At 47.7% G+C, this 27,468-nt stretch overlaps 1 protein-coding gene across 6 annotated transcripts in view; it reads left to right on the top strand.

Annotated features, from left to right (window-relative positions):
- Positions 1-27,468, top strand: part of FAM234A (family with sequence similarity 234 member A) — a 173,420-nt gene that overhangs the window by 113,305 nt on the left and 32,647 nt on the right. For 5 of the 6 annotated variants that reach the window (XM_063934207.1, XM_063934202.1, XM_063934204.1 and 2 more), the window contains one exon: positions 4,436-4,586. In XM_063934207.1, the coding sequence (XP_063790277.1) occupies positions 4,436-4,586 (151 nt within the window). The remainder of the gene's footprint in view (positions 1-4,435; positions 4,587-27,468) is intronic. The other variant, XM_063934206.1, reaches the window with a different exon arrangement.

The following is a 27,468-nucleotide window of genomic DNA, read 5'->3' as shown; positions in this document are numbered from 1 at the left end:
AAAGTTCCTGCATACGGGTCAAGAACAAAGGATCCCAAAGCGATCTTTGTGGATGCCCTGTCAGTGAGATGGGACTTTCATCTGGCCTATGTGTTTTCACCAATCGCCCTGTTACCCAGGGTGATGCAAAAGGCAAAACAAGGAAGGGGCGCCGTGATAGTAACAGCTCCGGGTTGGCCCAGAAGACATTGGTACACAGATCTGCAGAGGTTGTCTATGGATGCTCCTATCCTACTCCCTCAACGTCCAGATCTACTGTCTAAGAGTCCTTCCTATCACAAGCACCTGGATCGACTGTCTTTGACGGCACGGCTCTTGAGACTTCCATCCTGAAAACAAGAGGATTCTCACAACAGGTAATTCAAACAATGCTCAGAGCAAGGAAACCTTCCTCAGCTCGCATTTATTACCGAATATGGCAAGCCTATATTCAATGGTGCAGTGACCGGAAATTTGATCCTAGGTCTTTCAGAGTTTCCAGGGTCCTAGCATTCCTTCAGTTAGGAATGGACAAAAGTCTAAGGGTTGCTTCCTTGAGAGTGCAAGTGTCAGCATTGACAGTATGGTTCCAAAAGAAAATTGCTAACCTACAGGATGTGCGCACTTTTTTCCAGGGAATGCTGCATATTCAACCTCCTTTTGTTCCTCCTACTGTGCCTTGGGACTTAAGTTTAGTCCTAAAGGCCCTTCAAGTTGCCCCATTTGAACCACTAAAACGAGTGGATTTTAAATGGTTGACAGCTAAAGTACTAGTTCTACTGGCTATTGCTTCAGCTAGAAGAGTTTCAGATTTAGCTGCATTGTTATGTCGCCCTCCTTTTCTGATTTTTTTATCCAGACAGAGCGGTTCTCAGAACCAAATCTGGGTATCTTCCTAAGGTGGTGTCTAAATTCCGCCTTAACAAAGAAATTGCAGTCCCAGCCTTCCAAGGGCCGGACCTTTCTGTGGGAGATGCACTCTCTTCATTCTCTACAGATTTCACAAGAGAGGATGGCCTGCTAACAAGCAGACCCTGGCGAGGTGGCTTCGAATGACGATTTCAGAAGCATCTTCTCAATCCTGTCCAATCAGGAGCGTCCCTACCACTAAATTGCTTTGGGACATTCCAATGTTATCCTATGGAAAACCTGTGGACCCTGCAGGAGAAATAATCATTATGGTAGACTTACCGTTGATAACTCTATTTCTCCTAAGTCCACAGGATCCACAGGGATCCCACCCTGCGCACCTGATTTGAGGATCCTTTCATTTACTAACCTCTTTCTTCTTGTACGGAAGGGTGTGCATGTGTGTTCTTCTCGCCTGATTAGGGCTCTCTATAATGCTCCTGCCTTGAGCTTTGGAAAACAACTGAATTGCCTGAGCCAGGAAGATATTGGGATGGGCCTGTTGCATTCTGGGAGGCCGAAAGCTTTGATCGTTTGGTGCCAAACCGCTGTCGCTTCCTCATATCCCAATGTTATCCTGTGGATCCTGTGGACTTAGGGGAAATAGAGTTATCAACTGTAAGTGTACCATAAGGATTTTTTTGGAGAACGTGGGTCAGCATTGCCACTGACGTGTGCATCTATCAGTTAAAGACAGTCATGGTATCTACAGAAATGCCTTTGGATCCTGTCCTGGATCCTTTGTCGTTTAGCAGAACCACTCCACCTTGTGGTCCAGTTGAAATGTCATCATGTCAGTGTCTGGCTGACCCCATCTGTCACATTCAGAGTTGAGAACCACTCCCAACAATGAAGGTTAACAGCTCCCTTCAACCCAAATACAGGCTGGCATTCATTAGCACCCTGAAATGGGTTGTCATTTATCAACCACCAAAGGTCTGACCGACATGTGCAATGAGAGAGGACTTACCAGATTCAGATGATGGTGCAGCTTGTTTTGATTTCAAAATGAATTTGATCTATAATGCCCTGGAATTAAATCTTGATACATAAAATGTCATGCAGAAATGAAAGGCTACCCATCTGGTCTATCTTCTCTGTCCCTTGGAAAAAAAACAGTTTCTGCTGTCTGTTGTCGAACAGTAATCCCGGAAACACCAGCCTTTGAGAAGGGATCAAATTGTATGTTTTGGTAAAAGATAATCCAACTATGGACCTACATTGTGCTTCAATTTCTTAATGTTTGTGAACCAGGAATTGCCTTGATCAAGATATTGTTCAAATAAGGAATAACCATCATACGCTGGACCTCAACAATGTTGCCATAAACGCCTTATGAACACCCACAGTTTAGTTGCCAGACCAAGAGGGAGAGCTCAAAACTAAAAGTAATATGATGGAAACATCTGAGAAAGCATTGTTTGCCTACCCAGATTGCATCATGTAGGTGACTATCCTTGACATTAATGGGACATATTAAGAGAGAAGGAGCCCATGACAAGTCTCAGTCTGGGCTCCCTCCTCTCTAGCTGGCAGTGCAGTAGACTTTGGGCACTAGGGTCACTAGAACACCCTGGCGTTGTGTGTCTAGTTGCATGCACAGGTCTCTGGGGAAATGGCGCGGTGGCCATTTTCCTGAGATATCCTACTGCGCATGCACAATTCGCTGTGAAAATGTCCGTCGCATCATTTTCCCAATCATTTGTATAATGCTGCTGCTACCAACATGGGTCTCCGGAGGGATAAGTAATCAAGATATGGGTGTGGGTCCCCCTGGGCCCATGTGCACAGCACACCATGCACCCATTATAGATACGCCACTGGATCTGAAATACTCATCCTGCTCCAAGCTGTCGATTGCAGGTCTCAGGACTCGGTCTTGAACATGTACACCTGAACCTAGATATTCAAGGACAACATATTAAAAAAGAGCTGAAGGAAATTGTTTGACCTCACAACTAAAAACAGGTTTGTGTAAAACCCTTTACCCATCCGTCGACAGGAACCAGAAATATAACACTCCTGTTGGCACTCTTAACACGGTGGTCAGAGGAATGAAGAGCAAAAGCATTGAGAATCCATTTCAAAGTGCTAGGGTCCAAACGGAGCCTCTATTCCTCATTTTAACAGTGTTTCCCATAGTATGAAAGAGAAAAGAATTTTAATTTGTTGAAACATTAAGTTTTTTTTTTTTAGTTATTTGTTCTTCAAAGTATTCTCATTTTAGGTATGTTACATTACATTTTGTTTCTCTACATTTTTAGGGAACACTTTTGTTTCAGCCTGTCTTGTACCCATATGAATTCTGGCATTTGCTATCCTACAAGTGTGCATTATTACTGGTACACCCATCAACGAATAATATGGGTTGCCAACGTCTTAAATAAATATTTTTGCGCCTGTAATAAATCAAATATTATAAAATGATGTATTTATAATACATTGTGGTATCGACATAATGACTGTGTATGTTAAGAAATACTTGCCGGTCTTGTTTTTCTGTTCGGACATCCAGATAGCTCAGACAGCATGCTTTTAGAGCAATCTTGCCTAAAACAAAAACCTTATTTCTGCCAGCCTAGAGTGCTGTTTTGCACACCACAGCTTTATTTTTTAACTGACGACTAGTATGTGATAGAACCAATTTTGTTGCAATAACATCTTTAAATCTGATTTGAAAATGGCTGTGCACCGACGCTTCCCATCCAACCTGATGGAGCTTGACAGGTGCTGCAAAGGGGAATGGGCGAAACTTCCTAAAAATAGGTGTGCCAAGCTTGTGGCATCATATTGAAAAAGACTTGAGGCTGTAATTGCTGCCAAAGGTGCATCAACAAAGGCTGTGAATACTTAAGTACATGTGATTTCTTAGTTTTTTATTTTGAATAAATTTGCCAAAATCTCAACAACAACAAAATCACGTTGTCAGTATGGGGTATAGTGTGTAGAATTTTGAGGGAAAAAATGAATTTATTCCATTTTGGAATAAGGCTACAAAATGTGGAAAAAGTGAAGCGCTGTGAATACTTTCCGGATGCGCTGTATATGCAAGGTTTGCACACTAATGGAAGTGATTGTTGCCCATTATTTCTGCTGATGTGCTCCAGGTTGTTCAGGATAGTTGGGTGACGCTTGTGGACTGCAATTTTCAAATAGTGCCACAGATTTTCAGCTGGATTGAGATCTGAACTTTGACTTGACCTGAACGTATGCCGATAAATTACTTTTGGAAGCACTTTACACCTATGTATGTTGCACAAAATTGAGTCCCGACTGCACATCATTTTTGTATTATTTCACACTGCACCGTACACTCATTCCCTAATATGTACTGCGGCATTAGTGATTATTTGGTGTAGACTGCTCAGAATTATGGTGTACAAACTAATCATGGCTACAGATATAGTGGGGAAAAAGTCATGTTCAAGATTTACATTATTTCCATGCATTTATTTTCAAATCTTTCTCTTTTTGACTTGTGACTTTGAACAGTCATCTGTTAGACAAATGTAAGTTTGGGAAGGATAACATACATTCTCTGTATTAGCAGGTGGCTCCATTGCTGGATATTCTGTCAGTGACCTGTGTTTAAACACTGCAGGTCCAGAAAGTAAACTTTTATCCATCAAGCATGATCCTGACTGGCAGGAACAAATGAACATTTCTGCAGGCTTTATACCTATCATAACATCTACCAGGTATTTTTATTTATTTATACCTATCATAACATCTACCAGGTATTTTTATTTATTTATTTATGCACCTTACTTTGTCTTGTGCTTACAATATGACCATATATTTTCTGAGGCCTTAATAAAAATAACAAATACAATGACAGAACTTGTGAGTGGTGGGCCCAGGTGCAAAAATATGCTTTGGGCCACCCTCCTCCGCCTCACCCCAAGTCTATAATATGCCACACGGCAGAGGATGACGGACAGAGGATGATGGGGAGAGGAAGAGGGTGACATAGAGTGGGTGACAGTGAGAGAGGCTGTGGGTGATAGGTAGAGGATGATGGGGAGAGGCAGTGGGTGACAGGGATAATTGGTGAAAGGGAGAGAAGTTGTTGGTGATGGACAGAGGGTGACAGTGAGATGGAGAGTGTGGCAGGCTCTGGGTGACGAATATATTACAATTTACTTACTTGGGCCCATGGTAGAAATGCAGCACATGGAGGTTGGCTCCTCCTTGGGTTTTCATGCCAGGGACAGTCACAAAATCGTGATGTCAGATCCTGCCACCCGCAGCAAGAGAGGAGGCAGTCTGGCAGAGAGTGAGGTATAGTTCTAAGGAAGAGCAAGAGGGAGATGAGGGGAGGAGGGAGGAAAGGGGAGGGATGGGGCCTAGTACACAGATATAGGACTAGGAAAGTTAAAAGAGTTTTGCAGTGTGGGTGCTGTAACTGTGCGAACAATGAAGCAAAGCATCAACAGCACAGTTTAGCTAATTAATTGTAGAACAGTTGTGCTCTCAGACTCTCTATAATGCAGCTACAGCAGCTGACCACCCAGTATTTTGCTGACTGTGTGTAGACTACATCTCCCGGCGTGCTCTGCAGGTGCCTGAGCTCTGTCAGTGTGTCGTCTAAATGGTGGACCCTCCTCCGGCTGGACTGGGCGCATCATTTCTTCGTTACAGGCAGTGAGGTATGTATGATCTCAATATGACATCAGCTAAAGGAGCAATAAAGGAAAAAACAGACCCTTGACACTCGGCGCACTGGAAGTTGGTGTTACAATCATATTTTCAGGAACTTGACTCCGCCCAAATAATGCAATGGAACCCGACTTAAAGTGACTGCTCTGCAGAAGAACCTAGTTTAGGCAGAGATTCTAACAGGATGTGGAGCAGGTGAGACTATGTTTATACCACGTATATACCCCTTAGTGAGGATCAGCAAGTCTCAGGGGCAAACGCTCAGGACCGCAAGCGTAGATCTCAGGACCAGATGCTTCTCCAATGGGCAGCTTTACATTAATTGCTCACGAGTTACTAGCTCCAAGCACCTTTTTTGTGTTAATCCCTGGAAAAAAAACTTCAAATATTGTTTACAAAGAAATATTGTGATTAATGGGCCTAATTCAGAGTTGATCGCAGCAGCAAATTTGTTAGCAGTTGGGCAAAACCATGGCCCTCATTCCGAGTTGATCGCTCGCTAGCTAATTTTTGCAGCCATGCAAACGTATAGTCGTCGCCCACGGGGAGTGTATTTTCGCTTTGCAAGTGTGCGATCGCATGTGCAGCTGAGCGGGACGAAAGTTTTTTGCAGTTTCTGAGTAGCTCTGGACTTACTAAGCCCTTGCGATCACTTCAGCCTGTCCGGTCCCGGAATTGACGTCAGACACCCACCCTGCAAACGCCTGGACACATCTGCGTTTTCCCTACCACTCCCAGAAAACGGTCAGTTGACACCCATAAACGTCTTCTTCCTGTCAATCTCCTTGCGAGCGGTTGTGCGAATGGATTAGTCGCCAGAAGCATGGCACAGCAACGATGCTGTTTGTACTCGTACGACGCGCGTGCGCATTGCGGTGCATACGCATGCGCAGCGCAGTAGTAACCTGATCGCTGCGCTGCGAAAAACGGCAGCGAGCGATCAACTCGGAATGAGGGCCCATTTGCACTGCAGGGGAGGCAGATATAACATGTGCAGAGAGAGTTAGGTTTGGGTGGGTTATTTTGTTTCTGTGCAGGGTAAATACTGGCTACTTTACTTTTACACTGCAATTTAGATTTCAATTTGAACAAACCCCACCTATATCTAATGGTGCCCATACACTTGTGAGATTATCAGTACTATCCTTCTATTTTGACCACATCTGTCAGAGAAATCGGGGGATTGTATGCACATTTAAGGTACCTTTTAACGCGATGCGCGGGCACGCCGGTCAAATGTCGCGTCTCAAGATATTATGTGCTGCACTTAATATTTATGGAATGGGGGCGTGATCGCATGTTGTTTCTCTAACGTCCTAAGTGGATGCTGGGGACTCCGTCAGGACCATGGGGAATAGCGGCTCCGCAGGAGACAGGGCACAAAAATAAAGCTTTAGGATTAGGTGGTGTGTACTGGCTCCTCCCCCTATGACCCTCCTCCAAGCCTCAGTTAGGTTTTTGTGCCCGTCCGAGCAGGGTGCAATCTAGGTGGCTCTCCTAAAGAGCTGCTTAGAAAAAGTTTTTTAGGTTTTTTATTTTCAGTGAGTCCTGCTGGCAACAGGCTCACTGCATCGAGGGACTTAGGGGAGAGAATTTCAACTCACCTGCGTGCAGGATGGATTGGATTCTTAGGCTACTGGACACCATTAGCTCCAGAGGGAGTCGGAACACAGGTCTCACCCTGGGGTTCGTCCCGGAGCCGCGCCGCCGACCCCCCTTACAGATGCTGAAGATTGAAGGTCCGGAAACAGGCGGCAGAAGGCTCTTCAGTCTTCATGAAGGTAGCGCACAGCACTGCAGCTGTGCGCCATTGTTGTCACACACTTCACACCAAGCGGTCACGGAGGGTGCAGGGCGCTGCTGGGGGCGCCCTGGGCAGCAATATTTTAATACCTTAAGGCAAAAGAATACATCACATATAGCCATTAAGGCTATATGTGTGTATTTAACCCATGCCAGATATCTAAATCTACGGGAGGAAAGCCCGCAGAAATAGGGGGCGGGGCTTATTCTCCTCAGCACACAGCGCCATTTTCCTGCTCAGCTCCGCTGTGAGGAAGGCTCCCAGGACTCTCCCCTGCACTGCACTACAGAAACAGGGTAAAACAGAGAGGGGGGGCATTTTTTGGCGATATATTGGATATATTTAAGCTGCTATAAGGAACAACACTTATATAAGGTTGTTCCCATATATATTATAGCGCTTGGGTGTGTGCTGGCAAACTCTCCCTCTGTCTCCCCAAAGGGCTAGTGGGGTCCTGTCTTCGATAAGAGCATTCCCTGTGTGTCTGCTGTGTGTCGGTACGTGTGTGTCGACATGTATGAGGACGATGTTGGCGTGGAGGCAGAGCAATTGCCGATAATGGTGATGTCACCCCCCAGGGAGTCGACACCGGAATGGATGGCTTTGTTTATGGAATTACGTGATAATGTCAGCACATTACAGAAATCAGTTGACGACATGAGACGGCCGGCAAACCAATTAGTACCTGCCCAGGCGTCTCAGACACCGTCAGGGGTTGTAAAGCGCCCTTTACCTCAGTCGGTCGACACAGACCCAGACACAGACACTGAATCTAGTGTCGACGGTGATGAAACAAACGTATTTTCAAGTAGGGCCACACGTTATATGATCACGGCAATGAAGGAGGCTTTGCATATCTCTGATACTGCAAGTACCACAAAAAGGGGTATTATGTGGGGGGTGAAAAAACTACCTGTAGTTTTTCCTGAATCAGAGGAATTAAATGATGTATGTGATGAAGCGTGGGTTAACCCAGATAGAAAAATGCTAATTTCAAAAAAGTTATTAGCATTATACCCTTTCCCGCCAGAGGTTAGGGCGCGCTGGGAAACACCCCCTAGGGTGGATAAGGCGCTCACACGCTTATCAAAACAAGTGGCGTTACCGTCTCCTGATACGGCCGCCCTCAAGGATCCAGCGGATAGGAGACTGGAAACTACCCTAAAAAGTATATACACACATACTGGTGTTATACTGCGACCGGCCATCGCCTCAGCCTGGATGTGCAGTGCTGGGGTCGTCTGGTTGGATTCCCTGACTGAAAATATTGATACCCTGGATAGGGACGGTATTTTATTGACTATAGAGCAATTAAAGGATGCTTTCCTTTATATGCGAGATGCGCAGAGAGATATTTGCACTCTGGCATCGAGAGTAAATGCGATGTCCATATCTGCCAGAAGGAGTTTATGGACGCGACAGTGGTCAGGTGATGCGGATTCCAAACGACATATGGAAGTATTGCCGTATAAAGAGGAGGAATTATTTGGCGTCGGTCTATCGGATCTGGTGGCCACGGCAACTGCCGGAAAATCCACTTTTTTACCTCAGACCCCCTCCCAACAGAAAAAGACACCGTCTTTTCAGCCGCAGTCCTTTCGTTCTTATAAGAACAAGCGGACAAAAGGACAGTCATATCTGCCTCGGGGCAGAGGAAGGGGTAAGAGAGGGCAGCAAGCAGCCCCTGCCCAGGAACAGAAGCCCTCCCAGGGTTCTGCAAAGCCCTCAGCATGACGCTGGGGCCTTACAAGCGGACTCAGGAACGGTGGGGGGTCGACTCAAGAGTTTCAGCGCACAGTGGGCTTGCTCACAGGTGGACCCCCTGGATTCTGCAGGTAGTATCTCAGGGTTACAGGTTGGAATTCGAGAAGTCTCCCCCTCGCCGGTTCCTAAAGTCTGCTTTGCCAACGTCTCCCTCAGACAGGGCGACGGTATTGGAAGCCATTCACAAGCTGTTTGCTCAGCAGGTGATAGTCAAGGTACCACTCCTACAACAGGGAAAGGGGTATTACTCCACGCTATTTGTGGTACCGAAGCCGGACGGCTCGGTAAGACCTATTCTAAATCTGAAATCTTTGAACCTGTACATACAAAAATTCAAGTTCAAGATGGAGTCACTCAGAGCAGTGATAGCGAATCTGGAAGAAGGGGACTTTATGGTGTCCCTGGACATCAAGGATGCTTACCTGCATGTCCCAATTTGCCCTTCACATCAAGGGTACCTCAGGTTCGTGGTGCAAAACTGTCATTATCAGTTTCAGACGCTGCCGTTTGGATTGTCCACGGCACCTCGGGTCTTTACCAAGGTAATGGCCGAAATGATGATTCTTCTGCGAAGAAGAGGCGTATTAATTATCCCTTACTTGGACGATCTCCTGATAAGGGCAAGGTCCAGAGAACAGCTGGAGGACGGAGTAGCACTAACCCAAGTAGTGCTGCAACAACACGGGTGGATTCTGAATTTTCCAAAATCTCAGTTGACCCCGACAACACGTCTGCTGTTCCTGGGAATGATTCTGGACACGGTTCAGAAAAAGGTGTTTCTTCCGGAGGAGAAAGCCAGGGAGTTATCCGAACTTGTCAGGAACCTCCTAAAACCAGGGACAGTGTCTGTGCATCAATGCACAAGAGTCCTGGGAAAGATGGTGGCTTCTTACGAAGTGATTCCATTCGGCAGATTCCACGCACGAACTTTTCAGTGGGATCTGCTGGACAAATGGTCCGGATCGCATCTGCAGATGCATCAGCGGATAACCTTATCGCCACGGACAAGGGTGTCTCTTCTGTGGTGGTTGCAGAGTGCTCATCTGTTAGAGGGCCGCAGATTCGGCATACAGGACTGGGTCCTGGTGACCACGGATGCCAGTCTAAGAGGCTGGGGAGCGGTCACACAAGGAAGAAACTTCCAGGGAGTATGGTCAAGCCTGGAGATGTCTCTTCACATAAATATACTGGAGCTAAGAGCGATTTACAATGCTCTAAGTCTGGCAAAACCCCTGCTTCAGGGTCAGCCGGTGTTGATCCAGTCGGACAACATCACAGCAGTCGCCCACGTAAACAGACAGGGCGGCACAAGAAGCAGGACAGCAATGGCAGAAGCTGCAAGGATTCTTCGCTGGGCGGAAGATCATGTGATAGCACTGTCAGCAGTATTCATTCCGGGAGTGGACAACTGGGAAGCAGACTTCCTCAGCAGACACGATCTACACCCGGGAGAGTGGGGACTTCATCCAGAAGTCTTCCACATGATTGTGAACCGTTGGGAAAAACCAATGGTGGATATGATGGCGTCCCGCCTCAACAAAAAACTGGACAGGTATTGCGCCAGGTCAAGAGACCCTCAGGCAATAGCTGTGGACGCTCTGGTAACACCGTGGGTGTTCCAGTCAGTGTATGTGTTCCCTCCTCTGCCTCTCATACCAAAAGTACTGAGAATTATACGGCAAAAGGGAGTAAGAACGATACTAGTGGCTCCGGATTGGCCAAGAAGAACTTGGTACCCGGAACTTCAAGAGATGATCACGGAGGATCCGTGGCCTCTACCTCTAAGACGGGACCTGCTTCAGCAGGGACCGTGTCTATTCCAAGACTTACCGCGGCTGCGTTTGACGGCATGGCGGTTGAACGCCGAATTCTAAAGGAAAAAGGCATTCCGGAAGAGGTCATTCCTACACTGGTAAAAGCCAGGAAGGAGGTGACTGCACAACATTATCACCGCATTTGGAGAAAATATGTTGCGTGGTGTGAGGCCAGAAAGGCCCCCACGGAGGAATTTCAACTGGGTCGATTCCTACATTTCCTGCAAACAGGATTGTCTATGGGCCTCAAATTGGGGTCCATTAAGGTTCAAATTTCGGCCCTGTCGATTTTCTTCCAGAAAGAATTGGCTTCAGTTCCTGAAGTCCAGACTTTTGTAAAAGGAGTACTACATATACAGCCCCCGGTTGTGCCCCCAGTGGCGCCGTGGGATCTTAATGTAGTCTTGGATTTTCTAAAATCCCATTGGTTTGAGCCGCTCAAATCGGTGGAGCTGAAGTATCTTACATGGAAAGTAACCATGCTACTGGCCCTGGCTTCAGCCAGGAGAGTATCAGAATTGGCGGCTTTATCATATAAAAGCCCATATCTGATTTTCCATACGGACAGGGCAGAACTGCGGACGCGTCCTCATTTTCTGCCTAAGGTGGTGTCAGCGTTTCACCTGAACCAGCCTATTGTGGTGCCTGCGGCTACCAACGAATTGGAGGATTCCAAGTTGTTGGACGTGGTCCGGGCATTGAAAATATATATTTCAAGAACGGCGGGAGTCAGAAAGTCTGACTCACTGCTTATATTGTATGCACCTAACAAGATGGGTGCTCCTGCTTCTAAGCAGACGATTGCTCGTTGGATTTGTAGCACAATTCAACTTGCACATTCTGTGGCAGGCTTGCCACAACCTAAATCTGTCAAGGCCCATTCCACAAGGAAAGTGGGCTCATCCTGGGCGGCTGCCCGGAGAGTCTCGGCATTACAACTCTGCCGAGCTGCTACTTGGTCAGGGGCAAACACGTTTGCAAAATTCTACAAATTTGATACCCTGGCTGAGGAGGACCTTGAGTTCTCTCATTCGGTGCTGCAGAGTCATCCGCACTCTCCCGCCCGTTTGGGAGCTTTGGTATAATCCCCATGGTCCTGACGGAGTCCCCAGCATCCACTTAGGACGTTAGAGAAAATAAGAATTTACTTACCGATAATTCTATTTCTCATAGTCCGTAGTGGATGCTGGGCGCCCATCCCAAGTGCGGATTGTCTGCAATACTTGTACATAGTTATTGTTACAAAAAAATCGGGTTGTTATATTGTTGTGAGCCGTCTGTTCAGAGGCTCCTACGTTTGTCATACTGTTAACTGGGTTCAGATCACAAGTTATACGGTGTGATTGGTGTGGCTGGTATGAGTCTTACCCGGGGTTCAATATCCTTCCTTATTGTGTACGCTCGTCCGGGCACAGTATCCTAACTGAGGCTTGGAGGAGGGTCATAGGGGGAGGAGCCAGTACACACCACCTAATCCTAAAGCTTTATTTTTGTGCCCTGTCTCCTGCGGAGCCGCTATTCCCCATGGTCCTGACGGAGTCCCCAGCATCCACTACGGACTATGAGAAATAGAATTATCGGTAAGTAAATTCTTATTTTTTACCACTTTCGATTTATCACATCCCGATGTGCGATATGTGAAGACAGGAGACGACTTCCTGGCCACTCCACTTCCCCTCACCCGATTTCTGGTCATTAGGGGCATGAGATAAATCTCAGGATTGTATGCGCATCGAATACACTAAAAATGCACTTTCGATGAGATTTCTCTCAAGTTGAGCTTCAAGGGAAATCGGGACCGATTTTGCGTCAAAAGCAATCACACAAGTGTATGGCCAGCATAACTCTCTCTGCACATGCTATATCTGCCCCCCCCCCTCCCCTGCAGTGCACATGGTTTTGCCCAACTGCTAACAAATTTGCTGCTGCGACCAATGTGTACAATATAAAATATACATCACAATGTTAGATGGTACTATTGTCTTTGTAAAATTGGTTCCGCTGAGCATTGCCACAGGCAAACACTAATATATAACACTTTTCAAAAAAAGCAACATAGAACCAGCACTCGCGTTTAGCAGTTTTATTGCAATGCAGAATTACATATGGGCCCTCATTCCGAGTTGTTCGCTCGCTAGCTGCTTTTAGCAGCATTGCACACGCTATGCCGCTGCCCTCTGGGAGTGTATCTTAGCTTAGCAGAATAGCGAACGAAAAATTAGCAGAACTGCTACTAAATAATTCTTAGCAGTTTCTGAGTAGCTCCAGACCGACTCACAGATTGCGATCAGCTCAGTCCGTTTAGTTCCTGGTTTGACGTCACAAACATGCCCTGCGTTCGGCCTGCCACTCCCCCGTTTCTCCAGACACTCCCGCGTTTTTCCCTGACACGCCTGCGTTTTTTTGCAAACGCCGGGAAAACACTTGAGTTGCCGCCCAGAAACTCCCCTTTCCTGTCAATCATTTACCGAACAGCAGTGCGACTGAAAAGCGCCGCAGAAGCCACAGCAAAACTGCTAAGTTTTGTATTAAATAGCTAAGCGCATGCGCCCTGCGTGCCTTGCGCATGCGCAATTTGCAACAAATCGCAGCATAGCGAAAATCGGCAACGCACGAACAACTCGGAAATGACCCCCATAGTACATAGAAAAGGTCAGTGGCAGCAGCCTACCCGACAGCCGTTTCAACCAAATCCCCCTTCAGAAAACCAACTGGGATTTGGTTGAAACGGTTGTCGGGTGGGCTGGTGCCGCTGACCTTTTCTATGGACTATGGGGGTCATTCCGAGTTGATCGTAGCTGTGCTAAATTTAGCACAGCTACGATCATTCACACTGACATGCGGGGGGACGCCCAGCACAGGGCTAGTCCACCCTGCATGTCAGTGCTTCCCCCCCCCCCCCCACCGCAGAAGTGCAAGGGCATCGCACAGCGGCGATGCCTTTGTACTTCAAGAGTAGCTCCCGACCAGCGCAGCTTTAGCGTGCTGGCTCGGGAGCTACTCGTCGCTCTACGGCCCACAGCGGCTACGTGTGATGTCACGCAGCTGCCGCTGCGCGCCCCATAAACGACGGCTTAACGCCGCCGTCCAGCCCCCTCCCGCCTAGCAACCGCCTCTGCCTCAGAGGCAATCACTAGGCAACGACGGTTGTCATGCGCCGGCGCATATGCAGTTCCGACCCGATCGCTGCGCTGCGAGAAACTGCAGCGAGCGATCGGGTCAGAATGAACCCCTATATGTGAAACTGCTGGTTCTATGTTGCTTTTTTTGAAAAGTGAGTGTTCTTGCATTTTTAAATGAACCTGGCACCACCACCATTATCCCTTTGTGTCCATGAGTGCTATCTTCTCTCTCTCTCTCTCTTTTATATTTATATATATATATATATGTGTGTGTGTGTGTGTGTGTGTGTGTGTGTGTGTTTGTGTGTATGTATATACAGGTTGAGTATCCCATATCCAAATATTCCGAAATACGGAATATTCCGAAATACAGACTTTTTTGAGTGAGAGTGAGATAGTGAAACCTTTGTTTTCTGATGGCTCAATGTACACAAACTTTGTTTAATACACAAAGTTATTAAAAATATTGTATTACATGACCTTCAGGCTGTGTGTATAAGGTGTATATGAAACATAAATGAATTGTGTGAATGTGCACACACTTTGTTTAATGCACAAAGTTATAAAAAATATTGGCTAAAATTACCTTTAGGCTGTGTGTATAAGGTGTATATGAAACATAAATGCCTTCTGTGCTTAGATTTAGGTCCCATCACCATGATATCTCATTATGCTATGCAATTATTCCAAAATACGGAAAAATCCCATATCCAAAATACCCCTGGTCCCGAGCATTTTGGATAAGGGAGACTCAACCTGTATATATATATTTCTCTTACGTCCTAGAGGATGCTGGGGACTCCGTAAGGACCATGGGGTATAGACGGGCTCCGCAGGAGATAGGGCACCTAAAAAGAACTTTGACTATGGGTGTGCACTGGCTCCTCCCTCTATGCCCCTCCTCCAGACCTCAGTTAGATCTTGTGCCCAGAGGATAATGGGTGCACTGCAGAGAGCTCTCCAGAGTTTTCTGTTGAAAAAGAATTTTGTTAGGTTTTTTATTTTCAGGGAGTCTTGTTGGCAACAGGCTCCCTGCATCGTGGGACTAAGGGGAGAGAAGCAGAGCTGGCTTAACGGTTGGGCTCTGTTTCTAAGGCTACTGGACACCATTAGCTCCAGAGGGAGTCGGAACACAAGTCTCACCTGGGGTTCGTCCCGGAGCCGCGCTGCCGTCCTCCTCACAGATGCCGAAGATAGAAGCCGGGTGAGTATGAGAAGGCAGAAGACATCATAGGCGGCAGAAGACATCAGATCTTCATGAGGTAAGGCGCGCAGCGGTAAGCTGCGCGCCATTGCTCCCATTCACACACACACAGAGCAGCACTGAAGGGTGCAGGGCGCAGGGGGGGGCGCCCTGGGCAGCAATAAACCTCACATTTGGGCACTGACCAGGTAGACTAGGCTGCTGGGCAGTAATTCTTCGATCCCCCGCCATTTTCTATAAAAAAATCACCGGGACCGAAGCCCGCCGTCGGGTGGGTGGAGCTTGATCCCCAGCGCCATTTTCTCCACAGAAGCTGCATGAGGAAAACGCTGGCTCCCTGGTCTCTCCCCTGCTGAACATTCAGGTTGGAAGAAAGAGGAGGGGGGCATTTTGAGCGCAGTGAGTGGGAATCTGGTCATTTTATATATAAAAGCGCTATCTGGTCATATTTTTCCAGTGTTATTAAGCGCTGGGTGTGTGCTGGCATACTCTCTCTCTGCCTCTCCTAAGGGCCTGGTTGGGGTTTTGTCCCCTTATAGGTTAATCCCTGTGTGTGTGGGGTGTCGGTACGTGGTGTCGACATGTCTGAAGCGGAAGGCTTTTCCAAGGAGGAGGTGGAGCAAATGAGTGGTGTGTCCCCGTCTGTTGTGCCGACTCAGGAATGGATGGACATGTGGCATATGTTGAATGCAAGTGTGGCATCCTTACATAAGAGGCTTGATAAGGCTGAATTAGGGGGGACATCAGGGGGTCAATCCTCGGATTGGACCGACTCACAGGGCCCGTCGGGGTCTCAAAAGCGTCCCTTAACACAAGACACTACTACCGACACGGACTCTGATTCCAGAGTCGACTATGACTAAGTGAAATTGCACCCTAGGGTGACAAAAAGCATTCAGTGTATGATTGTGGCAATAAGGGATGTGTTGCATATTGCAGATGAACCCTCGGTCCCCGACACAAGGGTGTTATGATTCCAGCACTCTGGTCAGAGGAGATCTTATGGCAAGGAGGATCCCCCTGGAGCAAAGAAATAATAATCCCGACCCACTGAGATTCAGTACCCGAGGAAGTCGGTCTTAAACGAAAATAAAGTTTACAGGATTCTTTAAAATTAAAAAACTCTTTTCTATCACCAGAAAAACGGTCAGGCAAATGCATCTTTGGTTCAGGGACTACCCTTGGGGAAGCTCGCAAAAGATCTTCCTGCGACTTCACCCGAAGAGAAAGATCCTGAACCATCTGAGTAAGTTCTTGAATCTGGCTGACTAAGAGCTGACCAGGATTTGGCCCTAAACCTGTTGGATTCATGAGGCCGATAAACTCTCACAAAACTGAATGAGAAAAAATTAAACCCCGTTCAATTTTAAGTTTTGGTATGGCCGGTAATAATGTTATGATTCCAGCACTCTGGTCAGAGGAGATCTTATGGCAAGGACCGGAGCACTGGAACGGAATGCTGGGGAAGGGAGCAGGACAGGAAAATAGCCCCTGGCGCCCTAACTCAGTTGTCTCACCCGTGTTGTCAGAAATCCCCTGCGAGACTATGGTTTCTTGAGCCCTTGGCAGCCGCGTTTGAAGGGCGGATTATGTCTGCCCAACTTCGATGCCCCCCGGTCTTAATGAGAGACAAAGGGAAACCCGAGACAGGGTGATAACAAGAGGCCCTCTAACTAAACAACCAGGCCAGGGGCTAAGCAAACTCAAAACTATAATATGTGCGGAGAAACCGCCAGGGAAAAGGACAACCAAAATATCCACTTGTCCAATTCTCCTACCCGGCACCGCCGAGTACCAGAGAGGACTTGTGGAAGCGGAACCCTCCGCAAATGCTCCAAACACACTCCTCGAAAAAGTGCATTAAAGTGCATGAAACGCGTTGGAGATCATCTTTTACACTTCAAAGAGGAAAATCCATCAAAAGCCGCAACACAAGCAGAACCCGCTGCAACTTCAGCTGATATTAACACCACGCCGGATTACATCTCGAAGGACACAGCAGGACACGGGAACGCTGCCAGCCCTGGACTCAGCGGTACTCGGAAGCACCGCCAGCACCACTAATTACCATCAGCCGCGGACGAACAACACCGGAGCCGCAGTGCTCACAGCGGCGTCCAGCGGCTTCTCAACTGGCACCCGGCGGTCCCTGCAATCAGTGTGCTCCACGGCACCGGAGTTTAGCACAGGGAAAGGTAGGAATTCATGGACAATCAGCATTAATAAAGTGTTGCTGGCTACCTCCTCTTTCACATTCACTCAAAAGAGTGTTAACATTTTAATATTAACAACTTTGTCTTTTTTACAGGTACCGCTTTACATTCATTTTTTATATTCACGGTTTTAGTAACCATTATGTGCAATATTTCATCTAAACATCCCTAGCGCTTTCTTTTAAATATCACAAAATATAGAAGGTAAAGCGGCTGAGCCGCAACACACGGCAGAGCCGCAACTCACGAACACCACTGGATATAAAACGGTGATCAGTCAGGACTCCAGGGAACCAAACGACCTCTTGGGATGAGATGACAACTCCCGAATACCGGACTTCTGAGGACTGGAATGACCGGATACAGCAGGACTGGAAACAGACTCTCAGCAAACAAAGGCAGCATGCAGGAAGCTATTACCGGCGTCTGCGAGAAGCCCTGGGAGTGTATTTAACAAGGAGTCCTCCAATCAGCTGCTAAAGGCTGATTAGAATAAATGCAGCTGCACGGCCAGAGAGCAGGTGAATATCTTAATTTCCTAAAGCCTAGCAACGGGGAACGCGGTCCGCCAGTGGCGTCCCCGTTGCTAGGGTCCGTGCGGCTCAGCGTGCCCGGCGTCTAGCGTTGCTAGGGAGCCGGCGGCTGTACGCGCACGGCGTCTCTAGTTGCTAGGCGCCGGGCCGCGCAGACAAGCGGACCCCGGCGCCTAACAGTACCCCCCCCCCCTTGAGGAGGGGTCAAGGAACCCCTAAAGCCAGGTTTCTGAGGAAATTCCCGAAAAAATGCCCTCTTGAGCCTCGGGGCATGAAGATCCTTATCCAGGACCCAAGACCTTTCCTCCGGACCATAGCCTTTCCAGTGAACTAGAAAATACAGCCGACCCCGGGACAATTTGGAATCGAGAACCTTCTCTACCAAGAACTCCTGTTGTCCCTGTACATCCACTGAAGATCTACCCTGAGAGATCTTCCGAGGAAATCTACTGGAAGAAACGTATTGTTTCAACAGGGAACAATGAAACGTATTTCCAATCCTGAGAGATCTTGGTAAACGTAACCGAAAGGCAACTGGGTTGACTCTTTTAATAATAAGAAATGGCCCAATAAATTTGGGTCCCAGTCTAGCCGAGGATTGTCGAAGCCTGATGTTGCGAGTCGACAACCACACCCTATCTCCCACCTTAAAAGTGCAAGGACGTCGGAGCCTGTCAGAAAATTTCTTCTCTCGAAAGGCCGCTTTTCTGAGAGCAAGGTGCACCTTTTTCCAAATGGCTCTGAGATGGGAGGTTAAGGTTAGCGAGGAGACTGAGGAATGATGAAAAAAAGAATTGGCTCTGGGGTGAAAACCAAAAACTGAAAAGAATGGAGACTCTTTAGTGGAGGAATGACAAGAATTATTGTAAGCAAATTCAGCCAACGGAAGAAACTCGGACCAATCATTCTGGAGTTTGGCTGAATACAAGCGCAAATATTGTTTCAATGATTGGTTAACTCGTTCGGTTTGCCCGTTGGATTGTGGGTGGTAACCGGATGTTAACGACAATTTCATCTTCAATGAGGCACAAAAATATTTCCAGAATTGTGCGATGAATTGTGGATCCCGATCAGAAACAATATCAGTAGGCAACCCATGAAGCCTGAATACATGGCGGAGAAACAAAACTGCCAACCCTTGGGCAGAAGGCAATCGGGGAAGAGCAATAAAATGAGCCATTTTACTAAAACGGTCCACTACCACCCATATGACTCGGAATCCGGCTGAAAGGGGAAGGTCAACCACAAAATCCATGGAAATATGAGACCACGGCCTGAGAGGAACATTTAAGGGCATAAGTTGCCCGATGGGCAAGGAACGGGGAACCTTATGCTGTGCACAAACCTGACATGAATAAACAAATTCCTTGACGTCTTTAGAAAGACCAGGCCACCATACTGAGCGAGAGACTAACTCCAATGTCTTAGAGACTCCTGGATGCCCTGAAACTTTGTTATCATGGAATTCCGTTAAAACAGTAGCTCTCAAAAACTCAGGGACGTAAAGACGACCAGCAGGAGTAATTCTAGGAGCTTGGTGTTGAAGCTGTTTTAACTGGGTAAATAAATCTTGTGTGAGGCCCGCCCAGATGACCGAAGATGGAAGTATGGGGGTAACAGGATTGTTATTATGAACCGGAAGAAAGCTACGTGACAGGGCATCAGCCTTAGTATTCTTGGAACCAGGCCTGAAAGTGATTATAAATTTGAAACGCGTAAAAAATAATGCCCAACGTGCCTGCCGGGCATTAAGCCGCTTAGCCGATTCAATGTATTGCAGGTTCTTATGGTCAGTCAATACCGAAATAGTATGTTTTGCTCCCTCCAGCCAATGCCTCCACTCCTCGAAAGCCCACTTTACCGCCAGTAACTCCCGATTACCAACGTCATAGTTGGATTCAGCGGAGGAGAATTTCCTGGACATAAAGGCACAAGGATGTAACTCCAGAGACTCCGGATCCTTTTGAGAAAGGATAGCCCCCACTCCAACCTCCGAGGCATCAACCTCCACCACAAAGGGCAATTCCGGATTAGGATGTCTGAGGACTGGAGCCGAGACAAAGGCTTGTTTCAAGGCGCGGAAGGACAACTCAGCTTCACGCGACCAGTTGGTAGGATCCGCTCCTTTCTTTGTCAGAGCTACAATGGGAGCAACCAGGTCAGAAAAAGAATGAATGAACCTCCTATAATAATTCGCAAACCCTAAAAAGCGCTGAATTGCTTTTAAATTGGTGGGTTGCGCCCAACTAAGGATGGCCTGGAGTTTCTTTGGTTCCATGGAAAATCCCTGAGGGGAAATTATGTACCCTAAAAAAGATACTTCCGTGACATGAAACTCACACTTCTCCAACTTGGCATATAAATGATTCTCACGTAACTTTTGAAGAACCAGACGCACCTGGGTAACATGTTGTTCCATTGATTCAGAAAAAATCAGGATGTCGTCTAAGTAAACGACCACGAATTTCCCTAGGAAGTCACGGAGCACATCGTTAATGAGGTCTTGAAAAACTGCCGGAGCATTGGACAGGCCGAACGGCATCACCAGGTATTCGTAGTGACCCGACTGAGTACTGAAGGCCGTTTTCCACTCATCTCCAGATTTAATTCGGATGAGGTTGTACGCTCCTCTAAGGTCAATTTTAGAAAAAAATCATAGCAGAACGTAACTGATCAAAGAGTACAGAAATCAACGGCAAAGGATAGGTGTTTTTAACTGAGATCTTATTCAGGGCTCTAAAATCAATGCAAGGTCTAAGCAAGCCATCCTTTTTCTCCACAAAGAAGAAGCCTGCACTTAAAGGAGATTTTGATGGTCTAATAAATCCTTTCTCAAGGCTCTCCTTTACATAGTCATTCATAGCCGCAGTTTCTGGCCCGGATAATGCATATAATCTTCCCTTTGGCAATGCGGCACCAGGAATTAACTCAATAGCACAATCATAAGGCCGATGGGGAGGCAGAATGTCCGCATTGCCTTTGGAGAAAACATCAGCAAACTCCTGGTATTCCACCGGAATGAGTTCTGGAATGATAGCTGCTACTCTGACTGGAAACGTGATACATTCCTTATCACAAAAAGTACCCCATTGTGAAATCTCCCCCGACCGCCAATCAATGGTGGGATTATGAAAGGCCAGCCAAGGGTGACCCAGAACAACTGGAACTGCTGGGCAATGTGTAAGAAAGAACTCGATTTTCTCGGAATGTAGAGCTCCTACTGTAAGTAGTACAGGGGGTGTATGGAGAGAAATAATCCCATTAGACAGCGTCCTCCCATCTAAGCCATGCATGGTGACACACCTACCCAAAGGTAACTGAGGAATGCCTAAGGCCTTAGCCCAAGTTAAATCCATAAAGTTTCCTGCAGCTCCACTGTCAACAAAAGCCGACACCGAAGAACTGAGGCTGCCAAAGGAAACTTTAACTGGGACTAAAAGGGAGTTATTCGAGGAGATAAGCTGCAGACCTAGGTGAACCCCCTCACAATTCACCTGGTCAAAGCGTTTCCCGACTTGTTCGGACAATTACGAGCAAAATGTCCCTTACCCCCACAGTACAGACAAAGACCAGAATTTTGCCTTCTGGCTCTTTCTTCAGGAGACAGCCGGGAGAGACCCATCTGCATGGGCTCCTCTACGTCTTCAGGAATGGAATATACACACGGACTTGACCTTACAGGTGCTCCTTTTTCAGCCCTCAGCTCTCTGAGACGACGATCAATCTTAATAGAAAGCTCCATGAGTTTATCGAGAGTCTCAGGAGCGGGGTACTGAAGGAGACTGTCTTTTATAGACTCTGATAAGCCGAGGCGAAACTGACTGCGCAGGGCTGGGTCATTCCAGCCACAGTCGTTCGACCAACGGCGAAACTCCGTACAATAAACCTCCGCAGGATTTCTACCCTGTCTGAGAGCGCGCAACTGACTTTCAGCGGACGCCTCTCTATCAGGGTCATCATACAAGAGCCCTAAAGACTCAAAAAAAGCGTCAACTTGACAACAATGCCGGATCCTCTGCTCTTAAACCAAATGCCCAGGCCTGAGGATCCCCCTGGAGCAAAGAAATAATAATCCCGACCCGCTGAGATTCAGTACCCGAGGAAGTCGGTCTTAAACGAAAATAAAGTTTACAGGATTCTTTAAAATTAAAAAACTCTTTTCTATCACCAGAAAAACGGTCAGGCAAATGCATCTTTGGTTCAGGGACTACCCTTGGGGAAGCTCGCAAAAGATCTTCCTGCGACTTCACCCGAAGAGAAAGATCCTGAACCATCTGAGTAAGTTCTTGAATCTGGCTGACTAAGAGCTGACCAGGATTTGGCCCTAAACCTGTTGGATTCATGAGGCCGATAAACTCTCACAAAACTGAATGAGAAAAAATTAAACCCCGTTCAATTTTAAGTTTTGGTATGGCCGGTAATAATGTTATGATTCCAGCACTCTGGTCAGAGGAGATCTTATGGCAAGGACCGGAGCACTGGAACGGAATGCTGGGGAAGGGAGCAGGACAGGAAAATAGCCCCTGGCGCCCTAACTCTGTTGTCTCACCCGTGTTGTCTGAAATCCCCTGCGAGACTATGGTTTCTTGAGCCCTTGGCAGCCGCGTTTGAAGGGCGGATTATGTCTGCCCAACTTCGATGCCCCCCGGTCTTAATGAGAGACAAAGGGAAACCCGAGACAGGGTGATAACAAGAGGCCCTCTAACTAAACAACCAGGCCAGGGGCTAAGCAAACTCAAAACTATAATATGTGCGGAGAAACCGCCAGGGAAAAGGACAACCAAAATATCCACTTGTCCAATTCTCCTACCCGGCACCGCCGAGTACCAGAGAGGACTTGTGGAAGCGGAACCCTCCGTAAATGCTCCAAACACAAAATATAAAAGGTAAAGCGGCTGAGCCGCAACACACGGCAGAGCCGCAACTCACGAACACCACTGGATATAAAACGGTGATCAGTCAGGACTCCAGGGAACCAAACGACCTCTTGGGATGAGATGACAACTCCCGAATACCGGACTTCTGAGGACTGGAATGACCGGATACAGCAGGACTGGAAACAGACTCTCAGCAAACAAAGGCAGCATGCAGGAAGCTATTACCGGCGTCTGTGAGAAGCCCTGGGAGTGTATTTAACAAGGAGTCCTCCAATCAGCTGCTAAAGGCTGATTAGAATAAATGCAGCTGCACGGCCAGAGAGCAGGTGAATATCTTAATTTCCTAAAGCCTAGCAACGGTGAACGCGGTCCGCCAGTGGCGTCCCCGTTGCTAGGGTCCGTGCGGCTCAGCGCGCCCGGCGTCTAGCGTTGCTAGGGAGCCGGCGGCTGTACGCGCACGGCGTCTCTAGTTGCTAGGCGCCGGGCCGCGCAGACAAGCGGACCCTGGCGCCTAACAAAGGGTGCACATGTTTAAGGGAAAGAAACAGATTATAAATTTTCCCACATCTCATGAACTAAATGATTTCTTTGAAAAAGCTTGGGAGACTCCGGAAAAGATACCGCAGATACCCAAAAGAATTTATATGGCATACCCCTTCCCTAAACAGGACAGGGAGCGTTGGGAATCACCTCCCACGGTGGACAAGGCCCTGACGCGCTTGTCCAAGAAAGTGGCGCTACCGTCTCCTGACACAGCTGCCCTTAGGGACCCTGCAGATCGCAGGCAAGAGACTACCTTAAAGTGTATTTATTCTCATACTGGAGCAGTCCTTAGACCGACAATTGCGTCGGCATGGGTGTGTAGCGCGATTTCAGCTTGGACAGATGAGCTCACAGCTGATTTTGATAAGATGGATAAGGATACTATATTCTTAACTCTAGCCCATATTAAAGACGCAGTCTTATTTATGAGGGATGCTCAAAGGGACATTGGTTTGCTGGCTTCTAGGGCCAATGCCATGTCTATCTCTGCGAGAAGATCCTTATGGACTCGCCAATGGACGGGTGATGCAGATTCCAAAAAACATATGGAAGTTCTACCCTATAAGGGAGATGTATTGTTTGGGGATGGGCTGACGGACCTGGTTTCCACAGCTACAGCAGGTAAATCAAACTTTTTACCATTTATTCCCCAACAGCAAAAGAAAGTACCACCCTATCAGATGCAGTCCTTTCGGTCGCACAAGTCCAGAAGAGGTCGGGGATCCTCCTTCCTCGCCAGAGGTAAGGGCAGAGGCAAAAGAGCACCTGCTTCGGCAGGTGCCCAGGAACAAAAGTCCTCCCCGGCTACTCCAAAGCCCACAGCATGACGCTGGGGCTCCCCTGAGGGAGTCCGCACCGGTGGGGGCACGTCTTCGACTTTTCAGCCAGGCCTGGGTCAGCTCAGGCCTGAATCCTTGGGTGTTGGAAATAGTTTCCCAGGGTTACAAACTGGAATTCGAGGAGGTGCCCCCGCGCCGATTTTTCAAATCGGCCCTACCAGCTTCCACATCGGAACGGGATGTAGTCTTAGCTGCAATTCAAATGCTGTGTCTACAGCAAGTAATAATCAGGGTTCCCCTGAACCAGCAGGGAAGAGGTTACTACTCAACCCTATTTGTGGTCCCGAAACCAGACGGTTCGGTCAGACCTATTTTGAATCTGAAATCCCTAAACCTGTACATAAAAAGATTCAAATTCAAAATGGAATCACTCAGAGCGATAATAGCCAATATGGAGGAGGGGGAGTTTATGGTGTCTCTGAACATAAAGGATGCGTACCTTCATGTCCCCATATATTCCCCCCATCAGGAATACCTGAGATTCGCTGTACAGGATTGTCATTACCAATTTCAGACGTTGCCGTTTGGGCTTTCCACGGCCCCGAGGATTTTCAACAAGATAATGACGGAAATGATGGTGGTCCTGCGCAAGCATGGAGTCACAATTATCCCATACTTAGACGATCTCCTAATAAAAGCGAGATCCAGAAAGAAATTGCTGAGCAGTGTGGCGCTCTCTCTGAGAGTGCTCCAGCAACACGGTTGGATTCTAAATCTACCGAAGTCACAGTTGATTCCGACAACTCGACTAACAATCCTAGGTATGATACTGGATACGGAACAAATGAAGGTCTTTCTCCCACTGGAGAAAGCCCAGGACATCCAGAACATGGTCAGAGACCTGCTAAAAACGAAAAGGGTGTCAGTTCACCAATGCACTCGAGTTCTGGGAAAAATGGTGGCGGCCTACGAGGCCATTCCCTTCGGAAGGTTCCATGCAAGGACTTTTCAATGGGACCTTCTGGACAAGTGGTCCGGGTCCCATCTGCACTTACATCGGAAAATAACTCTGTCCCCAGGGGCCAGGGTGTCTCTCCTGTGGTAGTTGCAAAGTACTCACCTGCTGGAGAGTCGCAGGTTCGGAATTCAGGATTGGATCCTGGTTACCACGGACGCGAGCCTCCGAGGATGGGGAGCAGTCACACAAGGAAGAAATTTTCAGGGACTGTGGTCAGACCAGGAGTCCTGTCTACACATCAATGTGTTGGAACTCAGGGCCATTTACAATGGCCTTCGACAAGCGCAGAGTCTTCTTCGAAACCTACCGGTTCTGATTCAATCAGACAATGTCACAGCAGTGGCTCATGTGAACCGCCAAGGCAGGACAAGAAGCAGAGTCGCGATGGCGGAAGCCACCAGGATTCTTCGCTGGGCGGAAAATCACGTAAGCGCTCTGTCGGCTGTCTTCATTCCGAGAGTGGACAACTGGGAAGCAGACTTCCTCAGCAGACACGATCTCCATCCAGGAGAGTGGGGACTTCATCAACAAGTCTTTGCAGACGTAACGCGTCTTTGGGGAACTCCTCAAATAGACATGATGGCGTCACGCCTCAACAAAAAGCTTCGGAGGTATTGTGCCAGGTCTCGGGACCCGTAGGCAGTATCAGTAGACGCTCTGGTAACACCGTGGGTGTTCAAATCGGTCTACGTGTTTCCTCCTCTTCCTCTCATCACAAAAGTGTTGAGGATCATAAGACGAAGAAGAGTACAGACGATACTCGTTGTCCCAAACTGGCCTCGAGGGGCCTGGTACTCGGATCTACAAGAGATGCTCACAGGAGATCCCTGGCCTCTTCCTCTGAGGGAAGACCTGTTGCAACAGGGGCCCTGTGTATTTCAAGACTTACCGCGGTTACGTTTGACGGCATGGCGGTTGTACGCCGAATCCTAGCGAAAAAGGGGATTCCGGAAGAGGTCATCCCTACTTTAATAAAGGCTGGGAAGGAGGTGACTGTAAAGCACTATCACCGTATCTGGCGAAAGTATGTGTCTTGGTGTGAGACCAAGAATGCACCTACGGAAGATTTTCATCTGGGTCGTTTTCTCCACTTCCTACAGACAGGAGTGGATATGGGCCTGAAATTAGGCTCTGTTAAGGTACAGATTTCGGCCCTCTCTATTTTCTTTCAGAAAGAATTGGCTTCTCTTCCAGAAGTCCAGACGTTTGTAAAGGGAGTGCTGCACATCCAGCCCCCTTTTGTGCCTCCAGTGGCACCATGGGACCTGAACGTGGTGTTGCATTTCCTACAATCACACTGGTTTGAACCGCTTAACAAGGTTGAGTTGAAATTTCTTACCTGTAAGGTGGTCATGTTGTTGGCCTTAGCATCAGCAAGGTGAGTGTCAGAATTGGCGGCTTTGTCACACAAGAGCCCCTACTTGATTTTTCATGTGGATCGAGCTGATTTGAGGACACGTCCGCAATTTTTGCCTAAAGTGGTTTCTTCATTCCATATGAATCAACCTATTGTGGTGCCTGTGGCTACAAGTGACCTAGAGGATTCCAGATCCCTGGACGTAGTCAGGGCCTTAAAGATTTATGTAGCCAGGACGGCTAGAATTAGGAAAACAGAGGCTCTGTTTGTCCTGTATGCTGCTAATAAGATTGGCGCACCTGCTTCGAAGCAGACTATTGCTCGCTGGATCTGTAATACGATTCAGCAGGCTCATTCTACGGCTGGATTGCCGGTACCAAATTCGGTTAAGGCCCATTCCACTAGGAAGGTGGGTTCTTCTTGGGCGGCTGCCCGAGGCGTCTCGGCATTACAGCTTTGCCGAGCGGCGACTTGGTCGGGGTCAAACACTTTTGCTAAATTCTACAAGTTTGATACCCTGGCTGATGAGGACCTAGCGTTTGCTCAGTCGGTGCTGCAGAGTCATACGCACTCTCCCGCCCGATTGGATGCTTTGGTATAAACCCCATGGTCCTTACGGAGTCCCCAGCATCCTCTAGGACGTAAGAGAAAATAAGATTTTAAACCTACCAGTAAATCTATTTCTCCTAGTCCGTAGAGGATGCTGGGCGCCCATCCCAGTGCGGAAACTCTGCAAGACTTGTATATAGTTGTTGCTTACATAAGGGTTCTGTTACAGTTGGAATCGGTCTTGGACCGTTACTGTTATTGTTCATACGGTTAACTGGTTATGTATGATCCAGGTTACATGGTATGATTGGTGTGGGCTGGTATGAATCTTGCCCTTGGATTTC

This window comes from Pseudophryne corroboree, chromosome 7 (genome assembly GCF_028390025.1).
Source record: "Pseudophryne corroboree isolate aPseCor3 chromosome 7, aPseCor3.hap2, whole genome shotgun sequence".
NCBI lineage: Eukaryota > Metazoa > Chordata > Amphibia > Anura > Myobatrachidae > Pseudophryne > Pseudophryne corroboree.
This window is presented reverse-complemented; position numbering and strand designations above follow the sequence as displayed.